At 39.9% G+C, this 27,373-nt stretch overlaps 1 protein-coding gene across 1 annotated transcript in view; it reads right to left on the bottom strand.

Annotated features, from left to right (window-relative positions):
* The window catches only part of LOC125904685 (oxysterol-binding protein-related protein 10), a 115,576-nt gene that overhangs the window by 67,989 nt on the left and 20,214 nt on the right, over positions 1-27,373 (bottom strand). The window contains exons 3-4 of the mRNA XM_049602266.1: positions 14,751-14,830; positions 9,368-9,433 (exon numbers count right to left, since the gene is read on the bottom strand). Coding sequence (XP_049458223.1) covers positions 9,368-9,433; positions 14,751-14,830 — 146 coding nt within the window. The remainder of the gene's footprint in view (positions 1-9,367; positions 9,434-14,750; positions 14,831-27,373) is intronic.

Genomic DNA, 27,373 nt, shown 5'->3' with positions numbered 1-27,373 from the left:
GCAGGGGTAAAGACATGTTTTTCTCTAAAACAGAGCAACTTTGGTTAAGTGTCCATAAATCTCTATGACAAAACATTTAAGTAACTGAATATAAAAACAAATAAAATCTACAAATTTCCAGAGAACCCGTTTTTTTGCCTGCAATTTAACTTGTTACTCAAAAACATTTTTTCCTGACACTGCAGCTAAACAATAGGTGCCACTACCAAGTTTGTGGATCGAAAACTGTGTTTTGTAAATAAAAACATATTTATCCCCTTTGTTTGTTTTTGTTCTCTGCTCCGAAGCCAGCGCCACATCACATTCTTCATTTTGATGCCTCCTTCGCCTCCCCTCTGTGACTCGTGTCTCTTCCGATTGCTGACCTCTGTGCTCACACAGGCAGTCGTGTCAGAGCGGTATCTCTCTCTTCTGTCTTTACTCTCCATTAGTTTACAGTAGTGCGGAGAGACAAGGCAGCAGAGATTCATAGCACAAAAGAGCACAGAGGTCTGGTCACAGCAGCAGTGAAAATAAAATAGATCAAATAAAGTACTTCTACCCCAGGACATTGCTCACTGAGAGGGAAACCACTGGCCTTCGATTTTTTTGGAGTGATGCTGCTCAACCAAGAAAATCAAACCTGTGACTAACATGGCATTGTAACAGAATATCACGTACATGATCAGGTGTCAATTGCTTATAATTTTGCTCCTTTGAGTAGTTTTTAGAGAATAAAACATATAAAACACCACATTTAGACAAAAATAAGAGCATTTTGCTTGTGATTAGATGCTTCCAAACACTAAATAGAGGGAGTTGTAGTGGGCTGTGTCAGAGGAAAATAATCAGCTTACAGGAGAGAACACTGTTGTATTGTGCAAAGCTAAGCCACAAGGCATGAGTATGCAGGAAAGGAAACAGCATTTCAGGAGTGCGAAACAGATAAGACATGCTGAGGTTTCGTCCTCCAAAACTGGCACAAAGCCCCGAGCATTTCAATAAAGTGGAACGGAAAGAAGATGTCAGACCGAGAAAACGCAGAGAGGAAAAGGAACGGAAGGGAAGTGGTGGAAGGATATGCGGGAAAGTATCGAGCACAGGTGTGAGGAACATCCTAAATATAAGGGCTGGAATGCATATGTTGGAGCTGATACGAACAGACTACAGATTTATCTGCAATATGGGAAATATACATCGCATTGGCTTGCGATCCTTTAAATTGAATCACTGTCTACTTGTGAGCCCTGGCCTCATTTATCTTTCTGTAAATGTTTTATTTAAAGGATGTTTAGAGGCCTTAATATGTGCAAGAATCCAGTATTTGACAATAAGAGAAAAATATGAAAAATGTGGACATAATTTTGCATTATTTCATATTCTTAAAATGTCTCCTGTCAAGTCATGCCAGTCTAAGATTAAATCTTACAAACCAACTTTTCTAATTTTAACCTAAATATTTTGAGAATTTCACTCTATTTCCAACAAAAATAAGTTGTTTCTAGATTCATTTATTTATTTATTTATTTATTTTTGGAAATTGGTGTCTGTGTCTTGGAATATAAAAGAAGCCAGGAGGCTGGAATAAAGAAAAATAAAACTTGGTTTAAGGAAATATTTGAAAAAAAAAAAGAATTACATTGGGGAGACGAAAATATTCTCACTGGATTCTTTCAATTGTTTTTAAACACCATAAGACTTTAAGGACTCAAGTTATGCCAGCCTTACACCAATCGACGACTATCTTTTCCACTGTCAGACAAATTTCCAATGTCAAAGTAAATATCATGAGTTTAACTTCAGTTAGTGCGCTCCCATCATGTTGAATGTTTGGTAACTCAGTCCAAGTTATATTAAGTCAGTCTTTTTCTCTTCTTGACGTTCCAAAAAAAAACAACCATGATTAATACTATAGTAAGTTTTTAGTCTTGGCTTGCGCAAAGACCTAAGTTCAAATGTATGAAAATGTTCAACAACTTATAGCTGCACTCCCTCCAGCACCAAAAAGGAAGCAGCAAACCAGGTCGACAGTAAACATGGAGGGAACTCTGGGGAGGCGCAAGAATGCAAACAAAGCTTGGTTCTCTTGTACTGTGGAAAAGACGGAGAAACTGAGAAACTTGTGGAGTGGAAAAAGAGTCTGTGTTTAATGCTGTATGTATCAAATCCACCAGGCTGCACTTTTTTAGTGAGAAATATTCATTCTTTAACCAGTTCGCCTCTCATTCCCAGAGTATCGTCTCACTAATACAGTACAACTAACCAACAGAGGCTGGTAGCAAGTTGAGGTTATGTGTTTTTGCGGACACGTCAGGAATTGATAATGCCATATTATTTAAAGGGAGTTAAGTGTAATTTTTTCCACCAGCGAGATGGGGAATAATCTCAAAAGGAAACCAAGCTGTAGTCTTAGAAATAGTGACCCTACAAGATCCTCCAAACTTTGGTATCTCTGTGTGTCAGAATTTGGTCTTTTAAAAGTAAGTAAGTCTTGTGGTGTATGGCGGACATCACAGGAAAAGTGACTTGTAAGAACATTTCTTTCAGCAATGCAATATAGACACCAAAGGAGACACACACCACTGCTGTAATGTCTTCCCTTAGAAGCACAAATTTTGAAAATACAGCCATGATATAAATTCTAAGCCTTGGTAAATTTAGGACCATGACTGGGGACTTGAATCTTGTAATTCTACACAGAAAAGGCAGGATGTGCTCAGGGGTAACAAAAGCCCTGATGCTTGCTTCTTCACAGGTGCTGTGCTGTCACTCGGCCGTAGGCGGACTTGGCCCTGTGAGAAACAGCGTGGGTAGCTGCCGGTGCAACGGTCAGCTGCTGACCTTTCATTTTCTACACTACAGGGAACGCCGCTAATTACACACAATTATCTAATCAGTAATAACCTTGGTTAGAGGGTATGAGAATGGTTTTTAAATACATGTACACAGACACAGACAAATAGATACAACTATTTTGAGTCATTTTCTTGATATTCAACTGCATTTTATATCTAAAGATATTCCTACTGTGACAGGGTGTAAAGCCGAGGACACACACACAGCAGCAGCAGGCAGGAGCTGGAGAGCACACACACACACACACACACACACACACACACACACACACACACACACACACACTTTCTTTATTGAAGCAGAAAGTAAACAACATTACCAGTCCCACTCAAAGTCCACAGTCTGACTCTCTGTGCCCTTCCTGTCAGGAGCTGTGCATGACCGTAGTTACACACAGTTCCTGCGGGCCTATTTATCAGGCTGCTAAACAGCATGATACCTGCAACCACACTCACTGCATGACTGAGCAGCCCTGGTTCTCCACCTGCACCCACACACCATTTTCACACACCTGTATGTGACACCAGTCAAAGTGGAGGTACTAGTCTTACTTATAATCTTAAATTTGAGTCCAGACTATAGTCATGTAATTATGGCCATAGTTTACAGTGTTGTTAGGGTTGTTGCTACCACTGTGGACACTGTGGTTACGTCAACTGAATTTGTGGGTTTAATGAAATGAAGGGGAGTTTACTTTCGTCCATTACATGTCTTAGAAATGGACTATTTTGAGACAAAACCTAAGTAGATAAGCTAGAGAAGGCCTTGAAACACTTACAGCACAATACAAGGAGATAAAATTCGCACAATGGATCAAACGTACAGATTCATATTAAGTTTTTGTTTTAATATACAGATTCACACTTTTTCACAGTTTGGTTGGTTTTCCAGTGTATTGCAAAGGTGCTTCCTGTATCTATCCATTTTACAAAAGAGTCTATATTTAAACCACATTTTGATTTATACCAGAAGTTGTTAGAGGTATTAGAAATACTCCATGTTGCTTCATTTTCTGTTTAATTGGTTTTCCGCTGCCATTGAGTGTGTTTACAAGGTCTTTAGTATCCCGGTATTGATTTGTTTTTTTAAGTATCCCGTTTTTGTCTTTGTGCATGTAAACCCCATATCCCAAATTCAGAAACCCGGTTATGCCCTTTTCCCAGTTTCAAGAAACCCGGTTTTGCCACCTGGAGTACTCTGATAGAAGCCGGGATACTGGAGCATGTATACGCCTTATCCCGGTCTCTGACGGCTGCCCGCCGTGTGTGCAGGCACCAGAGTGACGCACCAGATATACAAGCAACATGGCGGCAATGAGAGCTTCCCATTTTTGGAGCGACGAAGAGACTGAATTTTGCCTGAAGTACGTGTTTAGACGACACAGAAATGCAATATTTGTTGTCGCTCTCTCCTCCCATTGCTGAAGATGAAGTGGATGAGCCATAGCTGTAATGCGACGTGAGTATTTGCTAACGCTAAGCCAGCTAGAAGCCACAGAGGTCTCATTTTTGTCTTACTTCTAAATATAATAAATATATCACATATCCTGCTCAATCTGTTGTAAACAAAAGACGTAAAAGAAGTAACACACGCCTGCGCAGATAGGATGCTGTGATCAGAAAACGGGTTACTGGTATTTATCATGTACACAGGGATATGAATAACCGGGTTTCTCTGTGTTCCATGTAAACATCATATCCCGGCTATGCTCAAAGCTGGGATAAGCCTCAAAACCGGGATACTAAAGACCTTGTAAACACAATCATTGATGCACCCACAAAATATATATAATAACACAATACTTAAGCCATGTGCTATGGAATTCCTTAAAGGCAAGGTGAAAAGAATTTCTGCTTATAGTTGATCCTTTGTGTATAAGATACTGTCTCCTACGTACAGATGTCATCTCTTAGGAGATAGACTTGGAGGCTTAATAAGGCTTTTTTTAGAGTGAGAAAATTGTGCAGAATGAGGTGCTTAGTGCACAACACAAAAGGGCAATGAAAGATCAGCCATATACAGCATAAACAGAGTTTTACCCTCGTGGTTGACTAACTACAGATGTCCACTGTACAATATAATGGAACTGTACAGGGTTCTATTTCTCACGCACAAGAGCAGCCCGCCCCGAATGTCCAGGCGTCCATGTCTACACATATTCAGTCTACTTAGTCAGCGAGTGAGCGAGAGCGAGCAAGAGAAAAAGAGATTGATCCATGATTTTGTGCACCAATGTTACCAATACAACCCAAACATAAAACTCAGCTTAGCCAGCACTGCTGTCCATAGTAGACACCTAGGCAAGACGCCTGCCAAGCTGCAGACCAATGCAGACCACCGTTAATGACCAACAAACAACAAAACCGGCTGTTTTTTAATTACCCGTCTTCCTTTAAGCTACCACATGGTGGTGGTTTTTAGCGTCATGCCATTGTAGGATACTGCCACAAAAAGTTATTGTTTTCACCAAGACATTGCTGCGTTTCCAGCCGGGATAGTGCCACCAAAACTATGTACTTACAGCCATGGTCTTTCCCTGACCATAATCAAGTGGTTTTTGTGCCTAAACATAACCACACATTAACCGCAGCGTGGTTGAAATGTAAAATTTCAATGTATCCGCAACACTTTAACATACAAATAACGTAACCGTGGTTTGCAGAAATGTACAATGCCGACATTTATTCTGGTGATTGGGTTGTCTCATAATCTGAGAGCTCTAATTAATAAATGTATTAATTTGCAGCTAGTTCACTGAGACGGTAAAACCTTTTGTTAATGCTGCATTTGGTTGAAGTTGCAATGCCTTTTGTATCGCACTTCATTGTGCCCCTCACTCTCAAAACAGTCTAATTGAGCCAAAAAGTTTATTGCCTATGTAGGAGATTAACTTGCAATTTTGCCTCTCAGGGCTTCTGTAACGTCCCCAGAAATAATCAAATAATAAAGAATATTTTGAATTCATACACCATGTTAAAAAAAAGAGCAGTATAGCCTTTAATTGTTTGTGTGGAAATAGAGCCAAATGTTGAGTTTTAATAATGCAAAAATCTGGTGGATTTTCCTAAAAGTGGAGGTGAGAGGAGGTCTAGATGAGTGTAAAGTTACTTCAGTAGGCCCTGTGTGTTTTATATTATTTCCCTATCCTTCCATGTACATTCTACTCAGCTATCCGACAGAAAATCCTGATACTGTTCTCATAGGCTGTCCACAAGTGGAAAAAAATACTCATTGGGGGCTTCTTATCTTTCTTTTTACTGGATATAACCTGAACTTTGGAACCAAGACAACTAAAGTTAGACTTTGAGAGCAGCCACTAGAACAACAACCACTGTAACCATCTCCCTTTAGGGATCAGCTGTAACTGGAAAACTGGACAGAAGAAACTCTGTCTGAATGAACAAGGTCAAACTGTCCTCCAGGACCTGATGAGAACCTATAGAAAGCTGCAGCCACAGAGACAAACAAGTCAATAAAGAGTTATTGCTTTATTGAACCAGGAGCTTTCTTACACCAGCAGTGTGGTTATGTGATGTAAACCATCAATGTGGCTGCACAGAGGCAGAAAAATACCTTCCTGTGTTTTTCTTCTATACAGTGGATTGAATTATTCTGACTCTACTTTTGAGAAGATGACGAATGTCTTAAGCCTGTTTCCACCGAGCAGTACGGAATAGTTAAGTTCAGTTCGTTTTTTTTCCTTCTCCACTGTGAAAAGTTGTGGATGGTACCAATGGAACCATTCTGTACCATCCCCATTTTTGGTTCCCCCTCTGTTGGGGTACCTAGCACACAGATCTGGTACTAAAAGGTGGAGCTGTGAACACTGCTGTCCGTTGATTGGTCAGTAGCGGACGGTCGCTCTACTGAGGGCTGAGTTGTGGCTGGTTTTGAGGCTCATGTAACCACTGTTCATACTGTGGAGAGTTTTACATATATTAAACTATAACTATAAAAAGAAAGGATGTTTTGCTGCCTCTTGCAGCTGGGCCGACTGTCGGCAACTTCTAAGGTGGCATGTTTACTTGTAATGTTATTCAAGGCATGAGTTGATGTGAATCCATCAGCACACCTTAAAATTCAATTTGAAAACTTTGACCATTACTTAATTTTTATTGTTTCTCTTGGATGACATAGACTTTTAGTAATGAGTGGATCTTCAAGCATTTAAAAATATAAATTAATTTTGATCAGATTATTTGAACTGCATATATTCTAATTCTCACTTGGAGAGAAAAAAGGCGTTACACCATGTCGTTCCTGTGGGCTATGCGACACTAAACCTCTGTGCTTGCCTGAGAAGGACTAAATGCACAAACCAAATATCCCATCAACTTTTTTATTTTGAAAATGTCAGCGTGCAGCCTCGATCTGTGGACCATGAATGAGGTGAAGACTTCCCTCTGTTTCACGGGACAAGAGGAAACAGCGAGTGCTGGACGGAACAGTGAGTGACAACAACCCCGCCCACATTTAAGGGTATGGTTTGCGGTGGAAACGCTTCGGTCTAGGTACCATGTCTGAAGGGTTATTTTTGGCTCCAAAGGTACCATACTGAAAGTGTTTGGTGGAAACGGGGCTTTAGTTCCAGCAAGTGCTGGAAATGGAAACTTCACTAGTACAGAGTTATAAAAGGAAAGATATAAAAGATACATTTAGCACTACATTCTTTAATTGAGTTTCAAAGTTCATTCTTGACCTTAGAAACAGCAGTTAGGAAAACAATCTCACCTTCAGGTCCATTCTGTAGCTTTTTAATCATACCACATGCTTTTCATCAGTTAATGGAGTCTGCCCAGTTGTCATGAAAACAACGGTGTTCACTATCATCACATCTTTCGGATTTCAGCAGGATGTGAAATCTGTGTGAGAACACTATCTGAAGCTAGACGTCACTCACTGATCATCACTGTGATACCAAACAGGTGTGTCATACGCCATCAGATTATATCATGCTTTAAATAATAATACTGGTTTATTTCAACCAGGTGTATTTCACATACATGCAGCCATTGAGGCTCTGTGGGCCACGCTAACATTTTACTGGCCACCTGTGTTGTATAGATTCAGGAAAATGAGGACTCGCACAAAAAAGTATATCGGGTAAAGTTGAGTGAGCCTTCTACAGCTTTGCAAATAAATATCAACACATCTCTGATATCAAACTTCAATGTCAAACTTTTCTCTGTCTCTCTGTCATTAGAGGCTTTTCCATTTATGTTTTATGCACATGTTCAATTGTTCATATAGAAATCTTGAGGGGAAACAGCAAAAGTTTTTAAAATAAAACTTGAAAGGTGTCAAAGAAGTTTTTACGCTCGGCTGAGGTAGAAAAGTAGGCGAACTGATAAAAGCAAAATGTGACAAAGAGCAATAGAAAACACACATTCATTTGCGTTTTTCTGTTTTGTATGGAAACCTCATTATTTTCTAACTCTTATCAAGGCTTATTTGTCTACTGGAAAGATAAACAGAGAGCCAAATTGTACATAATTTGTAAATCTCTGTAGTCAGTCTAACTGATGAGAATTATGTGATATGATCAAAAGCTCCAGAGAAGATATCAAATGGACCTTTGAAGACTGCAGCTTAAAATCTTGTCAGAGAAGTGTTGATTCAGCTCCGTGGCCACTTTGGAGGTTACAGTTTGTGACACAGTTTTACAACTGCACAAAATTTTCAGGTGTTCCTGCTATTTTGTCCACCGTCCATGTCTATCCACAAGTTAAGTGCAGAAGAAAACTAGCATACAAAACACCCTATGCCTCATATTTGTTCTTCTACCTCATCAATTTCAAAATTAAAGCCTCCCTAAGGCAAGTCAGGCAAATGTATTTACTGCATCTGTATCGATCAAAATGTGTCAGCACTTTTTTATTCAGTTTCTAATAAAGAGGAGGGAAATGAACCCCTGCCTTTTCCTCTGTAATAAATAAATCCTGCTACACCTTCTCTGTTATCGGAGATGTGGCCGAGCCTCCACTGCTGGCTGTCGCATTGCCGGAGTAGCTGCGATAACGATCTGAGAGGCAGACAGTGCAGCTCAGGGAAGGATTAGACCACAGCAGTGGGTACAGTAATAACAGCTGCTGCCGTGGCAATGCCCCGAAGTCAACGAACAGGAACAAAACGCCCGTTCAGCTCCACAGGGCAGAGGGGAAAAAAGAGAGATAGACCTTCTTTTTCCTTCCACTTTTCCTTGCTTATCCAATTTTCTCTCCTGTTTTGACTGAGTTTCTCATCACGGCTGAGCAGAGTAATTGGACTTTAGCCTTCGCTCCAGCTGTGCAGCGGTTTGAAGTGGTGAAGAGCTACATGTTGAATAAGCAACCCGCCAATGAGGCAGTGTAATGAGGCTGCAGTATTTAATTGTTTAAAAAGACACATGAAAGAGTGTTTGTACAGAGAGGAGTCAGCATGGGAAAGAAAATGTACACCGCAGGACAGATGTCAGATGTTTCTGTGTTTCAATTTTCGAATGTTTGAAAGTGAAACTTGTGTTTGTGCTCAGGGATGTGTGTGTTTGACTCACCAGCACCTCCTGACCTCCTGCTCTTTCCACACTCAGGTGTTCATCTGAGCCCTTTAGCTTCCTCACCTGAAACCAAACACACACGTACCGACAGATTAACAAATAAAATAGTGAATAAATTAAGGAAGCAACAATATGCCAGAGAATGGTTTAATGAGTATTAAAGATTGTACTGTACAGGACTCAACACATCACAACATAACTTAATGCAAACGCAACCTTATTAGAGTCAGAAGCTTTTCTCTTTATCCGTTTCAAAGAGTTTGTTAGTTTTTGTTCTTTTTTATTAACATTTCTCACAGTTTTATCAAAGATAACCATGATATTCACATTTACCTGTCTTCTTTTGACAGTGACTGTTAAAATATAGCAGGTTTTTATATCATACAGGTTATAAACAGTCCCACATCTATGATTCAACAAGAAATTCCTTCAGTTACAGCTTTTTGCCAAAATCCCCTGGTTTAAATAACTTAATGTGTAAAACATCTTGGCCTGTAAACATTTACACTTCCCTAATCCTTGTAGAAAGCCATCTTGCTTATATGATGTATATAAATGGGCTTGGGTGGAACAGCAGAAACAGTCTGAGCCAAGACCCTTTCCATGCAAAGCGTGGTGACTTTCTTGCTGGATTTAGCCATTTTTTCAACCCCCTCTTAGTGACTTCATTTCTTAAAATATTGGGACATTCAGACAATCAGGGAACAAAAGAAAAATCTATTTAAATGTTATACTGTAATATATTCTCATGCAAAATGCTCAGAGTAATCACAGCCCACAGCTCCTCTGTGTGTCTCTCCCCCTCTCTCCTGTGCAGTCAGTAGGTGTGGGACAAGCAGGAGAAAAGAGGACACTCACTGCATTGTGGAGTTCAGTTGTAGTGAGTTTCTATGGTTACATTAATGCTCTAACACTCTCTGGATTTGAGGCACGAGAAAGCTCTCATTGCATTTACATTTTTTGTTGAGGAGTCTTCTGTTGAATCCAAATCAGCCAAACTGCTTCTTCAATCCTGAGTAATTGTGTGATGACTCAGAAATATGCAAATGACTGCATGACATCATTGACTTGTTGTCACTTTTGCTGCAGATTTCTTCATCTTTTAGCGACTTTTAGAGTTAGTGTTTGCTAATTTTATTGGAAAAAACTTGGCAAGACTGTTTCCAGTAGGAGAAACAGGCTACAGCTTAAAAAAAAACACACACATACTAAAATCCAAAACAAATACAACAGAAACATGCTGCAAATACAGAAACTATGCAAAGTCAAAAACACTCAAACCCTGAAAACAAATGCAGCAGAAAAACGCTGCATATCCAATCAATACAACAGGTGTTCTCCATCATTTGGCGTGACACTAATGCTAGCTGCGTAAATCTGCTGCTCTTTTTTTAATATTGTAGAAGCCTAAGGCCAAATGTACAAAAAAACAATATGTACCTTATTTGTCACCTATTTACTCCACTTTTCTTCCTGCTTAGAAAACAGACACACTCTCTCGTCTGGTCCATCTTTCTGGGTTGAGGGTTTGTGCATTTTTGACTTTGCATCATTTCTGTATTTGGTGGTTTGGTGTTCCTCAGGGAAGCATGCTCAGACCAATTTTGTTTTCATTATGTATGCTTCCATTAGGAAACATTATTAACCATCACCACATTAATTACCATTTTTACGCTGATGACACACAATTATACATCTCTGTCACACCAAATGCCCCTAATGCACCGGATGGTCTCATTGCCTGTCTCACTGACATTAATGTATGGATGAGTAAAAACTTTATAAAGCTAAATGAGGACAAAACTGAGATTCTTTTAATTGGACAAAACGCAGCAAGGGAAAAACTGCACTCAATGTGTGGTGGCCTTAGCAAGCCCATTAAAACTGATGTACTAATCTGGGAGTGATTTTATATGCTGATTTGAATTTTAATTTTTCATTTTACCAGGGTCATTAAAACATCCTTTTATCATCTTCGAAGCATGTTTCTCTTAATGGAAATGTTTTGGACCATTGTAGTGGTTTGCCCTCATCGACCAGCGGAAGAAACACCTCTCAATTCAACGCAATCCAATACAACAAAACCTCTTATGTACAACCTTAAATTGACCACAGGGTTGAATCAAGGCCTGTCTGTACTGTTAATAAAAGCAAAACTTTATGAGTTTCAAGCTAGGTTAATAGCAGTCAGTTGTATTGACAGCGATAAACAGATACATGAATGTAACATTTCACAACACTGTAAAGTTCACTATAATTTTTTGCCAAAACTGTTGACAAGTAAACATCAGTGTTGTGAAATCAGTCACCAAATGAGCTTCAGAAGTTAGAAACTCAGCTCAAAACATGTTACAACATCCCAAGATCAGCGTCTTCACAACGTTCATGTACAAAATCTACTCTAATACCAAAAGTTTTCCAAAGAAATAATAGAGTTTGGATTATTTTTCTCCTTTCACGCCAATGGAGATACACCCCACAAGAGATTCAGACACCCAACCGCATATTCAGATTAATCCCTCAAAGTCCATGCTAAACCCCCCTAAAGATGCCCAAGTATTAATCCATGATATTAAAAAAAAGACTGGTTGTGGATAGAGGTAGTTACTACTACACCCACCACAGTAATCTTTCAGCAGTGAGCCCACAGAGACATGAAGATGACAGTGAAACCAGGGATGGTTAGCAGAAGAAGAAGTGCTGCCACATTTCCCATAATCTCTAAGTCTTCTGTCAATGGAGGTGCTAAAAATATTCTCGAATTAGACGAGCAGGAGAAGTTACACATGGCACGTGGAAGCTGAGCTCTGCAAAGTGTTTCCATCATGGATTTTTACATCTTCTACATTCTGACACTTATTTCTCAGTTCATAAATGCACCTGTCCGCACTTCTGCTGCATCTTTTTCATACCTTTCCTCACTTGTTGACTATTTTTACTAAATTAAGCGTGATTTATTTTCATTCTTGATTTATTTGATTGTTTCTTTTTGGAGTGTGGTTCTTGGTTGGAAAACAAAAAGACAGATTTAATTAATTAGGAGGCATCACTTGAAGTCTGCAGAGACTTGGCATTTATTTGGATGACATTTATTAAGGTCTGCAACTGTGGGTTCGCTCTCCCTGATTGTGCTCATGGGGAGAGAGTGAAGGGGAGTCAGAAAATGAAAGCAACCTCTAAATAACACAGGAAAGAACTTGTGATGCATACAGTGTATTGAGACCAAAATCCCCCAGTTGAGTTGATTCAGTGCTGCTGCTTTCATGTTGAAATATTTGAAAATTTTAACATCTGTTCGATTTGTTTCATCTTAATGAGGTTAATTTGCCAGAGTACCTGGCAGTGAATCCAATATCAGCTCTCTGAAATGTTAAATTCACCGTCTAGTATATGCTTTTATTAAGTTTTATCACATCTGTTAAGCAAATAAAGCTACAAGCTACTGCAAGACTTCATAGCAGATACACATCATTTTAGTGGGCCACTGACATTTTCTAAAATAATGACTACACCTATAAACACACATAATGCTTTCTGATGCACTATTTCAAAGGTCATAAAACATTATAGATGTGACTTATGATGAATTATAAGCATTGAGGTTCTTATGGATGCTCTTGACTAGTTTGAAACTAGAGGCTGACTGATGGGGTTTAACATACATAATGACCACCTATACACATCTATACACACATCAACAATCAGCTGTATTAAGGAGTCACAGTATGGTATAATAGTCTAGGCAGTATCATAAGTTAACATTGTATGTATTAAGTAAAGAGAAGTACAAACTGATGCATTTAAAATACTGCATACTTCATCATAACTGTTCACTGTTGGTGGAAAGTAAAGTGTAGGGCCTAATTTAAAAGAATCAATGCACCAAAATATGGTCCCTTCTGACCCCAAAAGTGCAAGATGGCAACGGCCTAAATGCCAAACTTGCAATCCACCAACCAGTGGGTGGCATCACAGAAGCTACGTCCATTATTTTATACAATCTATGAGTTCAATCAACCAAAAAACTGGAGGCAACAAGTATTAGTCAATCACAGCAACATAGTATGTGTCAGTGGGGTTGTAACGGTATGAGATTTTTACAGTACGATAAGCAAATCAGAAAATATTGCAGTTTCATGGTATGATGGCAAACAGTATTACACAATTAATAATATCATTATCAGTTACAATGGCCAGTAATGGAATGAAAACAGATGGTTTTTTTTAGAAGTATGGGTAAAAAGTCTGACAGGAAGTCGAGGAGGAAAGGAGATGGGCGCGCAGGTGAGATTCTCTGTCAAGTTGCACTTTTTTGTCAATACCGTAGACAGTGTATCATACATGGTATGATGACCGTCAATTTTTCTGTCACAGTTAACCATGAAACCAGTAACCTTACGAGCCAATCACAGAAACGCAAGGTGGAACCCAGCGGAGCATGCTTGGGGATAAAATAAATAATGCTAACTGTCCATCATGCTACTGTGTCGATTCTCTTAGTGTTCCACTTCAAACCAAGTGACGAAAGGAACAGCATACATTCAACAGTTGCACTCCTGAGTTATGTAATGTCACAGGCTACTCAGAAATGTACAGAAAATGAAGGAAAGCATACAAACTTATCCCTGTCTACATTTAAATACCAACCTTTTCTCAAAATACTGCAGGTTCTGTGGTGCTGGAATATTACATCTGCTGCCTGCAGTGCACCATGGGAGCATCAACTGACGCACGTCAAATGAGCTGTGCGAGTTATCACTTTCAGTGTGTTTGAGCCTTAAATCTCTAGTTGTTAATACTTATGTTAGGACTAGGCTTAGAGATGTGCTGGTTGGGGCAGATTGCATCAGCGGGAGGCTGCTGCAAGACTTCATAGAGAAAACAAGTAATTTTAGCAGGCCGAGATGATGAGAATGACGCGAGGAGAAAGAAAGCTGGTAGAGAACTCGAGGGGGAATGTTAAATGAGACTCATGGGAGATGATGCCATTTGAATTGAAAAATGACGCAGAAAGAAATATCCGTCACCTTTAGACTCATTAAAAAAGCCAGTGGACTAAAAGCAGAAAAGAAAGAAAGGGCCAGGACTTTTAGGGACTGTACAGAGGGTTTTCACCCGACTGACAAACTGCTGAACTCGTGAACCTGACTGGAGTATACTGGAAAGGGAAACTTGTCACATTTATAAACAGAGGCACAGGGGAACAGGAATCTCGAGGGAAATGTCGAGGCTTTGCGCTCACTTCTCTTCTTGAAGAGCACGTGGCAAGAGCTTGGACCAGAGTCATGTTTACAACTCAGTTACTGTGAGTGAGTGAGTGTGTGTGTGTGTGTGTGTGTGTGTGTGTGTGTGTGTGTGTGTGTGTGTGTGTGTGTTTTACCTTGGCACTGCTGTCAGAGTGGCGCCTGGCACACGCTTGGAGCTGACTGATCCAGAACTGCTGCTCCTTGGCGTCGGAGGCTACAAAGACACACAGAACAAAAACACATTAATAAAATTACAAGTCTTAACTTCCTTTACACACACACACACACACACACACAAAACACTGAGAATCACCAATAAACCCTTACATGAGTTCACAGTCGGGTCAATATACAGTTACAAGAAAGTCATCTCCCTTAAAGTGTCTCTACATCTGCAGCATCCAATTTTTGTTATTATTGTACTGTGACTTCCATTTCCGCAGATGAACTTTTAAATTATTTCCAAAGGTTTATGCAGAGCAGTAAACATAAGCTGGACGAACCAGATGCCAGTTATCACAAGATCATTTTAAAATTCAAAGCTTATTCAGTGTGATCACACATACTTTGCTGGTCAAAATTCACCAAAGTTGAACTTCACGTGAACTGAAGATGCAAATATGCTTTGCCACCGCAAGCAAATGTTTTATTCACCCCTCTGCTTCTACTGTATGGACGTGAACAAGAGGCAAATATTTGCCAGTGTTTTTAGCCAACAATAAAAACCAGAATTACCACTCCGCCATTGTGTGCCTCTGCTCGCCAGTCAAGTTTCTCTTACAGTTTACATCCATGTCCGTGGACACATCCACCACCCGGCAGCACTGACAATCTATATAACCACCACAGTGTTAAGGTGGACACCCAATATTAGTGTCCGCAATTCAGTATGTGACCAAATGTCTTCCTTTCTGTTTCTGAGTTATGGTGTTGAATAATGACCAGAGAAGTGTATTGGCAAAATATCATGATGTCACAGTGAAGTTGACTTTTGAATATGAAAGTCTTCACTTCATCATTTTATCCTACTAGACATTTGTGTGAAGGTTTATCATAATTAACACAAGAATTCTTGAGTTATGGCCAAAAAAGTGTTTTGTGAGTCAGTTCATTGTTGAGTCCAAGTGGATGTTTGTGTCAAAGACAAGAAATTCCCTCGAGGCGCCCTTGAGTCGTTGCATTCACGAGAATGGGACGGACAGATGGATGTTCGAACCGAAAACAAAAAAAATGTAAAGAAAATTCCTAACAATTGAAAAAAAAAAAAATATATATATATATATATATATGTGTATATATATATATATATATATATATATATATATATATATATATATATATATATATACTTTCGTTTTGGGACCTGGTCTGAATGTTACGAGTGTAGACTTGGACTCATGCAGGGCTATCTGATTATTTTCATTTTTGACTGTTGGTTCTTTGTTCATGTTTTTATGAATCAATTAAGTTTTACGGCTATGAGATGTTAGAAAAATGTCAAAACTAGAAAGAAATGCTTGTTTTTTTTCCAGAGCCCATGTTAATGTCCTGAAATATTCAGTAGTGTCTGATCAACAGTCCAAAACCAAAAGATATTCAGTTTACAATGATATTAAATAGAAAAAGCAGCAAATCCTTACATTTGAGAAGCTGAAAGCAGAGAGTAATAGGAATTCTTGCTTTATCAATAACCAATCAATTGATTTTTACAGCTGTTTCGGACGGTTTATTTGGGTTTCAGCTCTAGACTCATCATTCAGGCCCTGGTCTGGTCAAAATATCAAGGATGATAACTGTAAATACAAAACTTCATATCTGTTGCAGCCTACTGTAAATATTTCTTTAGCTCAAACATCATCAGGCTCAACCGGTCTGAAGTGACACAGCACAAAAGTGTTTTGACCCCAAACATGGTTAACGCAGATGAAACATGGCGTGATGGGAGGCAGACACACACACACACACACATATAGCATTTAGGGCAGGTTGTGGTGGGTGTTTGAGGCTTCAAGTGTGGTTTCATTTCCTTTTTATAAAGGGCAGCCTCTCCAGCCAACAGCTATTTTAAACACTGAAGTTGCATTTAATGTAAGTCAGACACAAGATCAATGTTTCATTTGTCCCAAAATAGAGACATGAGTGCATAAAGCACAAAGAGAAACTGAGAACAGAGATGCACACTTATGACATGAGAGGAATAATTCGAGACTGGTGAGACTGGTATTGATCTTCTCATCTAACTCCATAAATGTTGAACCATTTGTTTAAATGTATTTTAATTGCAGAGTGGATTAAATTATCAGGGAAACAGCATAATCATAACAGAACAGGTTTTAAGGTGAAATTAATTAATTCTTTTTTCAATTTACAGGAATAGACTTGTGCAGTATAAATAATAATAAGTTTATCCAGGTGTATGCTTGGTGTTTCCCAAACATGTATTTTCACTAAAACCTTGCAGTTTAAAGGTCCAGTGTGCAGGATTTATGGGGATGTATTAGCAGAGAAGGTATATAATATTCATTACTATGTTTTCATGAGTTTTTAATCACCTGAAAATAATAAATGTTGTATTTTAATTACCTTACAACAAGCCATTTATATCTACATATGGAGCGGGCCCTCTTCCATGGAGTCTGCCATGTTGTTCTACAGTAGCCCAGAATGGACAAATCAAGCTAAGGCATCATGTGGTTGGCTGTGTGTGTGTGTGTGTGTGTGTGTGTGTGTGTGTGTGTGTGTGTGTGTGTGTGTGTGTGTGTGTATCCGTCTGTCTGCAGCAAATCTCACAAACTACTGGACCAATCAGCCTAATATTTTGTCTAGCTAGGGCCATTCACATTTTCACATCTGTAGTTTCACTGTAGTTCTCCACATTCGCTAGATGCCACTGAATCCTACACAGTGAACTTCTAAAACACTTCCACATGAACAGTCTCATGCACGGATGAGCAGTGCACCTGCGTAAGCGTGTGCATTCGAACTCTGTTCATAGGAATAGACAAGCAGAGTGCCCAGGTGCACTACACTCGTGAGCAAGTGTTTTCAATAGTAAGGTTTTAGTGAAAATGCATGTGTTTGGGAAGTACTGCGTATACGACTGGATACAAGAGACTTGGATTATACTGCAGGAGCTGTGTGAGAGTTTTACAAATGTTTGGATATAGTTTTGCTGTTGTGAAATGCAGCACATGCATAAAACTACATAAAAACAAGATAGTAAAAAAATAATAAGAGGAAGAAGAAATGTGTCAGAGGAGGTCAAGAAGCCACATGCTTATGCAGACCGACCTCGCCTTATCTTAACAAGAAAAACAAACAATAACCAAAAACAGGAGAAAAGTAAACAGAAGAACTTCACATTATACGGAAAAATACTAGAAAAGATAAATGGCAACAAGAAGCACACTGAGCAGAAAAAGTAACCAGTCAGTGAACAATAATCCAATAAAAAACAGGAAATACATAGAACACAATGCAGAGAGAAGAATACACCAAGAAATAATTAAACATCATGAATCTGAGGGAGTCCTGGCCATGTTTCGTTTTGTAAAGAGGAAGGAAGGTGAAGGTCATCAACCTGTCTGGTATTATATGAATGAATTTTGGAATTACATTTACAGAAATTGCTAAACAATGATGGTAAAGAAGAAGGTAAGAACATACATTTATACATAAACACATATCTAAAGATGAAAAGTGATCTAGAATATTATTGGTTTTTCTTCGTTTACTGTGGAGGCACATTAGAAAAACAAAGTTTTCTTCCAAAATTCAACGTAACACGGTGTGAGTTATTGATATACAATTAATAATTTGGGTATTCCTTTAATAAGTGACTTCCTTAAGCTGTGCTGTAAAGAGATCAGTGAGGATAACCTGTTGGATGTCAGTGATCTCATCTGTAGCCAAATGATTATTCAACTTGCCGACTGTCTACCTGGCCATGTGACCCTGTTACCTCCTGAATGATGTCCCAAGGGCTGTGCATCACACCTGAACCTCTTCATTTTCTCCTCTACGCCAAATTGAACATTCAGTATGCGAGAGACAGCAGCGATTCATTTGGCCGATTTGCGGGCAGCACAGGAAGCAGCTTGATACTCTCTGCATGCTTGTGGTTTTTCCCCCCTGGCACAGAGACAATACACTCTGTTATCTGAACACAAATAGCCAGTTGAAGCCCAGACTTGCTGACTAACACAGCGAGACGCAGCCCTTCCAGTTGAAGGAGACGCTGACTGTCCGCTTGTGTCGACCCGCTCCAGGTCAGACTGGAAAATAATATCCTTCTGATCCCATTTCACTGACTAATTATTGGAGAACAATGTCTTTGATGGGTCTGATAACAGTGAGTTCAGGCTGTAGGTCAATCCCAGCTGGAGCCCAGCGGGAGAAAAGAGTAGCAAATGATTTAAAGATGGCAGATGATTGCGCCTGATTTCAGATTATTAGGCAAATTGTCACAACTGGTGATTATGTGCTTCTTTTTACTTTGCACTTAGCATTTCCTACTGAAATAAACAAAAGAACACCACTCAAATCTGCATTATTAACCTTCCGGTCCCCCTTATAAAAAAATCACACCTGTCCCCTTCGGGACGTTTTTCGTCCTTGTTGAAAAACAACCATAAAAAAATTAAATATTGCCATTTGTGTATTTTAGGCCTGATTTAGGAGTGGCTTTAAAATTTCAAAATATCACCAAAAATAAGGTTTCTGACCAAATGTCATGCTATATGCATGAACACAGCCAAAGTCATCAAAAAATAAAAACTGAAAAATGACTGAAAAGGACATTTTCCGCCCGAGGGGGACTGGAGGGTTAAGAAAAAATGTCCTTCAAATCAACACTTTTAAAAAAAGTCACCTAAAACAAACATCTCTGTCGGCAACAACAGTGAAGGTGTGCAATCAGTGCACCTGAGCACATCAGTGTTTGAGGGTACACTTGATTCTCTAACACTATGTGATCAGTGAAAAGGTGAATACTGGCACTCAAAAGTCCCAAAAACTCACCTCAGGGGACATGTCGGCCAATCACAGGTCATTTCAGAGGAAAGACGTTCCTACTGGCTGTTCTACAAATGCAGCCACACATGCACATCCCTTCAGTAAAAGGCTAATTCAATGGTGGAGAATCCTAGGAGAGAGTTAGCTGCTATTCCAGCTTTGACATCAACTACACTACAAAGCAACCCAAAAAAGGACGGTCTTATCAAAAAGAAAGTCTAAAAGGGAGTCTGACAATAAATTTAAAAAAAAAAAACCACTTTTAGCATTTTAGAGATCGACAGTAAAATGTTGCTATCAGTTTAACCTTCTGCTAACCAGACCTAAAGGCTTACAGCTGTGGCTTCAAGTTCATGTTTATGTAGCTAACATTAGCGAGAGCCTTGAATCACAGTTTGTCCTCCGCCTCACTCCCCGCTGCTACAAACCACATCGTCAAGAAGAGAGCGGGCAGCAGCTCCAAAGACAGACCCCCAGTTAGTGGCCATAGCAAACCAAATCCAGTCAGTGCAAACCCCAGCTCCAAGGCACCAGACAGTCCCAACGCCCCAGCAGATCAGCAAACTTTCTCCAGGTTAGACTCCATGTTGCCAACATCAACCAGCCTGCAGTGACACCCAGCACTGGGAGGCAGAACATGATTACCACTTTTATCACTGTTTGCTATTTGTGAGATGAATAAATGTATACACATGCAGGAAAGCATTTCACACTGCGACTTCAGTTACTTGTTGGATGTATAACCAAGAATAAATGGTCGATTCAGCGATTCTGGAGAAAGACTAATGATAAAAAAAACCCAGCATCCAAACAAATACACCCCTCTCATAACTGCTCCTTCAGATGTTGCGTTTTACCATCCCTCTCGCTCCCACGGCCTCTGTCCTTATACATCAATGGCCTTTCCTGTGTCCTCTGCACCAGCACCAACTGTTGCTGATTGGCTGGAATTGTGCTGTGTGGCTCATAAGGGTGAAAATGGTAAATAGACTGCACTTGTATAGGGTGTTTCTAGTCTTCCAACCTGTCAAAGTGCTTTTCACACCCATTTACACATTGGTGGCCGAGGCTACCATACATGGTGCCACCTGCTGCTCATTAAGCATTCACACGCTCTCACACACCGATGGAACAGCCATCAGGAGCAATATGGGTTTCAGTATATTGCCCAACATTTCGATGTACTTTGATATGCGGACTGGAGGAGCCGGGAGTCGTGCCATCGGTCATCCAGTTAGTGGATGACCTGCTCTACCTCCTGTGCCACAGCCGTAGCAGGTGTAGCAATACACAAAATGCATGGTTCCGTTTTTACCTCGGCTTTTGGATCTAATTTTTTTAAAAAGTAAACAATTAACTATAGCTAATTGACCAGAATTCTTACTGCTACAGTTGAGGGACTCTGACCTGTTCACTTCATACAGGGCAAGCACAATGGAGTTATTAAAATGCACACATGAAGGCACCCTGTTTGTCTCATTCCGCCAATCGACACCCAGGTGATGCTGTCTTAACTGAAATGTTAAATGCTGCCTTGAAACGAGACGACAGCTCAACAGGCTGCACCTGCAGCAGTCACAGGGCTGTGTATGAACCCCAGAATTTATTTGTTGAGGAGATACCTGCTGAATTTGACAGATGTGTACTGGATTAGAATCGCAAACCGCATCTTCAATGCTTTTGAGGGGAAACTGTGTCGGCGTGTGTCCTCATTTTAGGTGGAATTTTTCATCATGTGCTGTACAACCTTTTTTGTTTAAAGCCCAATGAACCCTTTGATCCACTCTTGTTTAAACTCTTAAAGTCAAACATCTTTCATTTTTCAGTTTTTTTCTTCTGATTTTCATCACAATGAAAAAAAATAGAGCTTTTACACGAGGAAATGATTGCAGCACTCTTGGTGACTGGATAACGAGGAAGGATAGCTTCATTAGATTTTAAAGGAATAACATCACCGCTGAAATGAAACTTTTAAATCCTCAGTTGAGTGTTAAGTGTTTTTTTGACATGCTGATGGAAGGTTTTTCAACATTTGAAGAATTCAATTTGCACTTGTCAATCACTCACGCCTCCAACACCTGCCGCAGCCATGAGAACTATAAAAGGCCTCTATATGTGAAGAGACAACTCTGAGAAAATGAGACATTCACAAGAAACTCCTGACAAGTGCAGCATTTGAGAAGCACTCTCACAGTGGGAGTGGCTGCTCGCCTCTCCGAGGAGAACAGAGTATTCACACAGAAACACCTGTGCCGAGCTGTCTGTCTGCAAAAAGTACCGACCTTCTCCACTTATTCCTCGTTGTCATCATCCACAGAACTCACCCGCTCCAAAGGGGCCACTTACCCAGAGAGTGAGCAAGAGTCTAAATCAGATATTTTTCTCTGTAATGTGCACAAGCCTTGCTGTGATTAAAGATAATTAGTTGCCTGCACTGAGCAGAGCAGTGCAGTGAGCTATGCTAATATGCACCTGTTTGCATGCTGACGTGAGAGATATAGACACAGCTCAGCTGAGAGCAGGACCTGCTGTTCTCATTCAGGGAGAATACTATGAGACTGATGAAAATTTCAAAGCTGGTTTTGTGTCAGAAGACGTGCAGACTTAGAGGTGGCATGCTGGCAGCTCTATTTATGTGATGAATGCACGAGGTAGGTGCTTGAAACCGAGGGGACTAACAACGACATGAGGAGCTGGTCCGTCTGCCCATTTAACATGAGCAACAATAGACACTCGCACTGGTCTGTGTGTCTTATTTAAATGGCAATACCCATCGCACAGAAAATGATATCCGAACACTACTGAGAGAAGGAGAGAGGAAAAACCTCCCTCTCAGTCAATCATAGCAACCATCATCAGACTAATTACACCCATTTTAATTACAGCATGGCGAAAGATGTTATTGGTTATGATAATGGTAAGTCTGGGGATTAATGCTCAGACCGGCAGTTAGATCTGATTAAAGCGCTGGGAGATATTATGAGCGGGGCACTTTAAAGGAATATTTCAAGAAAATGGACAAGCTGAAGGAGACGAAAGAGGTTAGTAGAGTGGGCCAGCAATTACAGCAGCCAGCCTGTCCTCATCAAAATGACATCCCTGTAATTATTCATCCTATATTATATGCTAAGAGACAATTTGTTGTAATTTCAGGTTTAACATCACGTTTAATTGGGTTTTAATGGCTTTTATTCACTCGTGATTCAGACTGCTTCACCTCACGTTTGTTGTGCTGAGCAGTTCATTTTAATCTGTTGTGCAGTGTAGTAAAGGGGACCTGAATGTCATATTTAAGCAGCAGTGTACTTAAATCTACTGGTATCTTACCCCTTTAGAAGGAAGAGTGCACAAACCCAGTGAGGAAAGCATAGCCTGAAACTTACAATATTTGCTGATGGCACAAAGAAATATGATTTCAATTCAATTCGGGGTTGTGTGACTGTTACGAGACGATATCAGTAAATATCTTTGTTGTTGTCTTCTTTGCTTCTTAAGATTGTCTGCCTGGCATTGGGCTGATAGAAAGTTTTAGAAGGAGCTGCGCTTGGACGTAAATGGTGACGAAGACGACCGTGGAAATTTCAAAATAAAGGTGCATCGATGTTGTCTCTCCTGGATCATTGATGACTGACTCAATATATTGATCCATATAAATGTATCAATGCAAATCTGCAACCTATGAAGCTGAAAAATGAAACCAGCGTGGAAATGCCAAAAACTGCAGTTCCTCTAATGGCCACATGAGGCTGGTTCCAGAAGCCTGTCAATTCCCATAGACATCAATGTTACAATGCCAAAATTTACAGTACAAATAAACAGCCGGATACAAAAAACGGTTTTGGTCTCTAAAGCTAGTTTCAACATTCCTAACAATGTACAGGCAGTGAATTATTATAAAACGTTAAAGTTATACAGAATTAAGGGCAGGGACAGGAATGGCTATGGGCTGCTTGCGAGGCGTTGATAGAGTCTATGAGTGAGGTCCTTCCCTTGTTCCTCCACAGCTCCATCCTCTCATCCAAATATGGTCAGTTTCTGCTCAAAAAAAAAAAAAAAAGACAGCAACCAAAGCAGCCAAAATGATGAACTCAAGGTTTCAAAACGTGAGTCCAAAAACCAATGGGTGACATCACGTTAGATGCATCCATTGACATATATCGGGGGGACATGTGTTGCTGGTGTGTCCTTGTATCAGTCTGTGTCCCCTTTCTAAACTTTGGATGCTTTTGCAGTTCCATGAACACATCGTCGGTGGAACTGTGGAATTAGAGCTGTTTAGGTGAGATCGATAAATGACAGGAGCAGCTGTTTGTCAATGAAAGCAAACTTAAGACCCAGCGCACTGAAGGTAGAGTTTCGCTTTCACTGTACCTGGTGTTCTGCTGCTTCATCTGTATCCTCCATCTGTGGAGCAAATAATAACTGAATGGCATACTGTATGTATTCTAACAGCACATCTAATGAAGGACCCAAAAATAGAAAATCAAACTGTGGCGGCAGATGTTTCAATAAATGAATGTGTGGGAAACCCTGTATACAGTCTATTATTGTTACACTCCTAGTCTGAAAGTCAACTGTTGCTATTGACTTGATAAATAGAAAATTGCAAGAATTATTTGTAAATTAAATTAATTTTTGTTCTTGAATGGTGGCACCCTAAAAGACTAACACAGATGTAATATAATGGCAATGATTAGAGTCTGGTTCTCTTGTTATTTTGCCTTGGGAATAAAGGAAAAAAATACTTTTTGGAGGACATCGTTGGATGTGATTTTTCTAATCTGGAAAATGTAAAAAATGTTTTTTTCTGATGTTTATGGAGAGCAGACACAGTTTGTGCTCTGTTACTGATGGAGTTTAATTGTAGTAAAGTGTGTCTAAAGTAAAAACTCATGAAAACAAATGAATATGCTGACATTAAAAAACAACTAGAGAGTCTGTTCATAATTGTAAAGTTTTGGGAAATGCGCTTTTTAGCTTCCTTCAGAGAGTTAGATGAGAAGATTGATGCTGCTGTCTGTAAGTTATTTGTTAATTTGCCAGCAGCTGATTAGCTTAGCTTTGCATAAAGACTGGAAGCAAAACAACCACTCACCCCACATGAAATCTTAGTTTTACATTTCTGTTTTAAATACAGATGAAACAAATGAGATACAAAAAAACTATTCTAAGATAACCATCTACTGACATACAGCACAGACATAAAAGTGGTGTCAGACTTCTGATTTAAATCTCAACAAAAAGCCAAAATATAACAATACTTGACATATTCTGACAGATCTGTAGTGAAGAATGCACTCAGAAGGGTTATAATACTCAATCATAGAGACAGGTTTCTGCATCAAATACTGCAATATGTGTTATTATGATGCGCAATGAAGATTGTGTCAGGCATCTTAATCAGCCAGTTAAAAAGCTGAACACAACCTGACCCTCTCATTGGCTGAATGTCTTACTGAGACATCGTATGATAAATAGCTCAATTTGCCATCTGGGCATTCACACATGATTAAATTCTCACTGCTATTTACCTCTGCTCAGCAGCCATACACGAAGACCTACAGTCTCCCCACATCCCATAATATAATACTTCCTTTATATTACACTGCTTTAGGTAATTACTCTTCTGTTTAGAGCTGGAGAAAACCGTCATGCTACTTTACAGCTGTGTTAGATGTCACATGTCGTCCCCCGATGGATCGAATTAGTACCGCTGTACCTGATTCAAAATTATGTCGGTTGAATCAGATTCGGCCGTTTAATACAAACATTTAACGATTGTTTTTTTTTTCCATTTAAAGTTATAAAGTTTGAACGGGGCTCACGGCTTATGTAACACAGAACACATTCACATTGGCGCTAGTTGGTCCGCTTTAAACGAACCCTGGTCCGCTTCCATAGATAGTTTGGTTCGTTTGGAGTGATGTGAACGCTCATTTGAACTCTGGTGCTGACCAAACAATGCGAAGAAAGGGACCATCCAGCGAACCAAAGACAGGAAGTGACGTAGAGCGCAGTGCATTTTGATGTGAAATTATTTTGGTGTGAATGCGCCCGTAGTGAACAAGCTAACAGAGCTAAGGATGGATCGGAAATTGTGCAACAACCTTTTTTCTGACACTGGATATCAAACAAAAGCCAGAGACTGTGTCATATTAAGTTGCTGTGAGCTGTAAATTCACCACTTCCAAGGAGAAAAGAGGATAGTCTGAGCCATATGGTACAAAGTTTCTCCTTCTTTGGGCTGCTGCATCGATAACTGGCTTTCAAGTCCAGTGCACTCCAACGCACTCTGAACCAGCCCACCCCTTCCCCCCAGGTCACTCCATTGACTGCGAGCTAACCCCCATTAACACTGTTAGCTCTGTCAGTACTGTTGCCATTGTCAGCACTGCACTGTTAGCTGCCAAAACGTTAGCTAAGCCACCTCCATGTCTGTTTGTGAGGTGAGACTATGAATGTCATATACTGCAAAGTGAAAAGGAACTTCTGTATCTGCCCTGTGATTCCACCAAGTTTAACGAAATTCAGGCCAGCAGTTTTTCCGTAATCCTGCTGACAAACAGACAGACAAACGCACAAACCAAGCTAACTACATCATTCTCTTTGGCGGAGGTAATATAACCAGCTAATTTGTTATAACCACAAATTGTATTTGAGTTGGGGACTTTTTTTCTGCCCTGAGGAGTATCTGCAGGCTTCCTCAGAAGCTGCATTCAGTCCCAAAAACTGAGATGCAAAATCTGATTCACCAACTACTGCTTGTAAAGCTGAAATGCTTTAAGTAGTCTTTTGTTAGTAAATTTCTAAACACCCTCGCTTCAAGGGTAGGTACAGATTCTGCATATCCAGTATCTTCTTATAGCAGTTTGCGACAAGGAAAATTTGTGCAGATCCCTCTTCAGAAAAAAGTGATCAACACGAGAATAAAGGTGGCATTTAAAGCTTCACACAGACCAATGGTGAGATGATACGCAGCTTACAATTACTGTAAAATGACTCCAGACTGAACCTTGAAGTTACTCTTTTCCACCCTCGAGGTGGGCTTTCAGGAATTCCAATGGTAACAAACACCAGATCTGAAGCGTACCGGCTAATCTTAATCACCAACTGTTGAGGACGTACATGTGAGCCTCTTTGTACCCTGCTGCTGGAGCAAATTGAGGTTTCTGAGTACAAGTGCTGATATTCAACTGCAATTATTTTCAGAGGATGACTTTAAAAAGCTTTTTTTTTGGTGTTGCTGGTCAAAACAGGCCTTGTGTTTGTTGAGCTGAGCTGTATCGAAAGATTGCTTTTCTCGCTCAACGACTTTCTTGATAATTCTCGAGTCTCACTGAGGCGTTTGGAATGGAAACACTGCCTGCGAGCTACTCAGCCCAACTTCTTCTCCTCTGTTGGATCATTGTTTCCTCTTAGCTCAATACACATGGATCACTGAGTTATTCAGGGAATATAGGCCAAGTTATTCTGATATCCTCCCCCTCGAGAGTGTAAGGGGACATTCCAGCGGCTCAAGTGGAGCAACAGTAAAAAGGAGCTTCTCTCGCTTCAGTGGATACAGGTCACTGAAAGCAAAGGCCGTCAACACAGCGACAGGCTGCAGGCTCTTTGTCTGGTACTGGGTCTTAAAGCGATATTTCACTTTGGTGTAGATTTAGTACTTTATACTCACTATGCAATGTTTTTCACAAAAGTGTATCTGTATGAGGGAAGCGTGTCCTAATTACTTGGACAATAAAAA

This window comes from Epinephelus fuscoguttatus, linkage group LG17 (assembly GCF_011397635.1).
Source record: "Epinephelus fuscoguttatus linkage group LG17, E.fuscoguttatus.final_Chr_v1".
Lineage (NCBI taxonomy): Eukaryota > Metazoa > Chordata > Actinopteri > Perciformes > Serranidae > Epinephelus > Epinephelus fuscoguttatus.
This window is presented reverse-complemented; position numbering and strand designations above follow the sequence as displayed.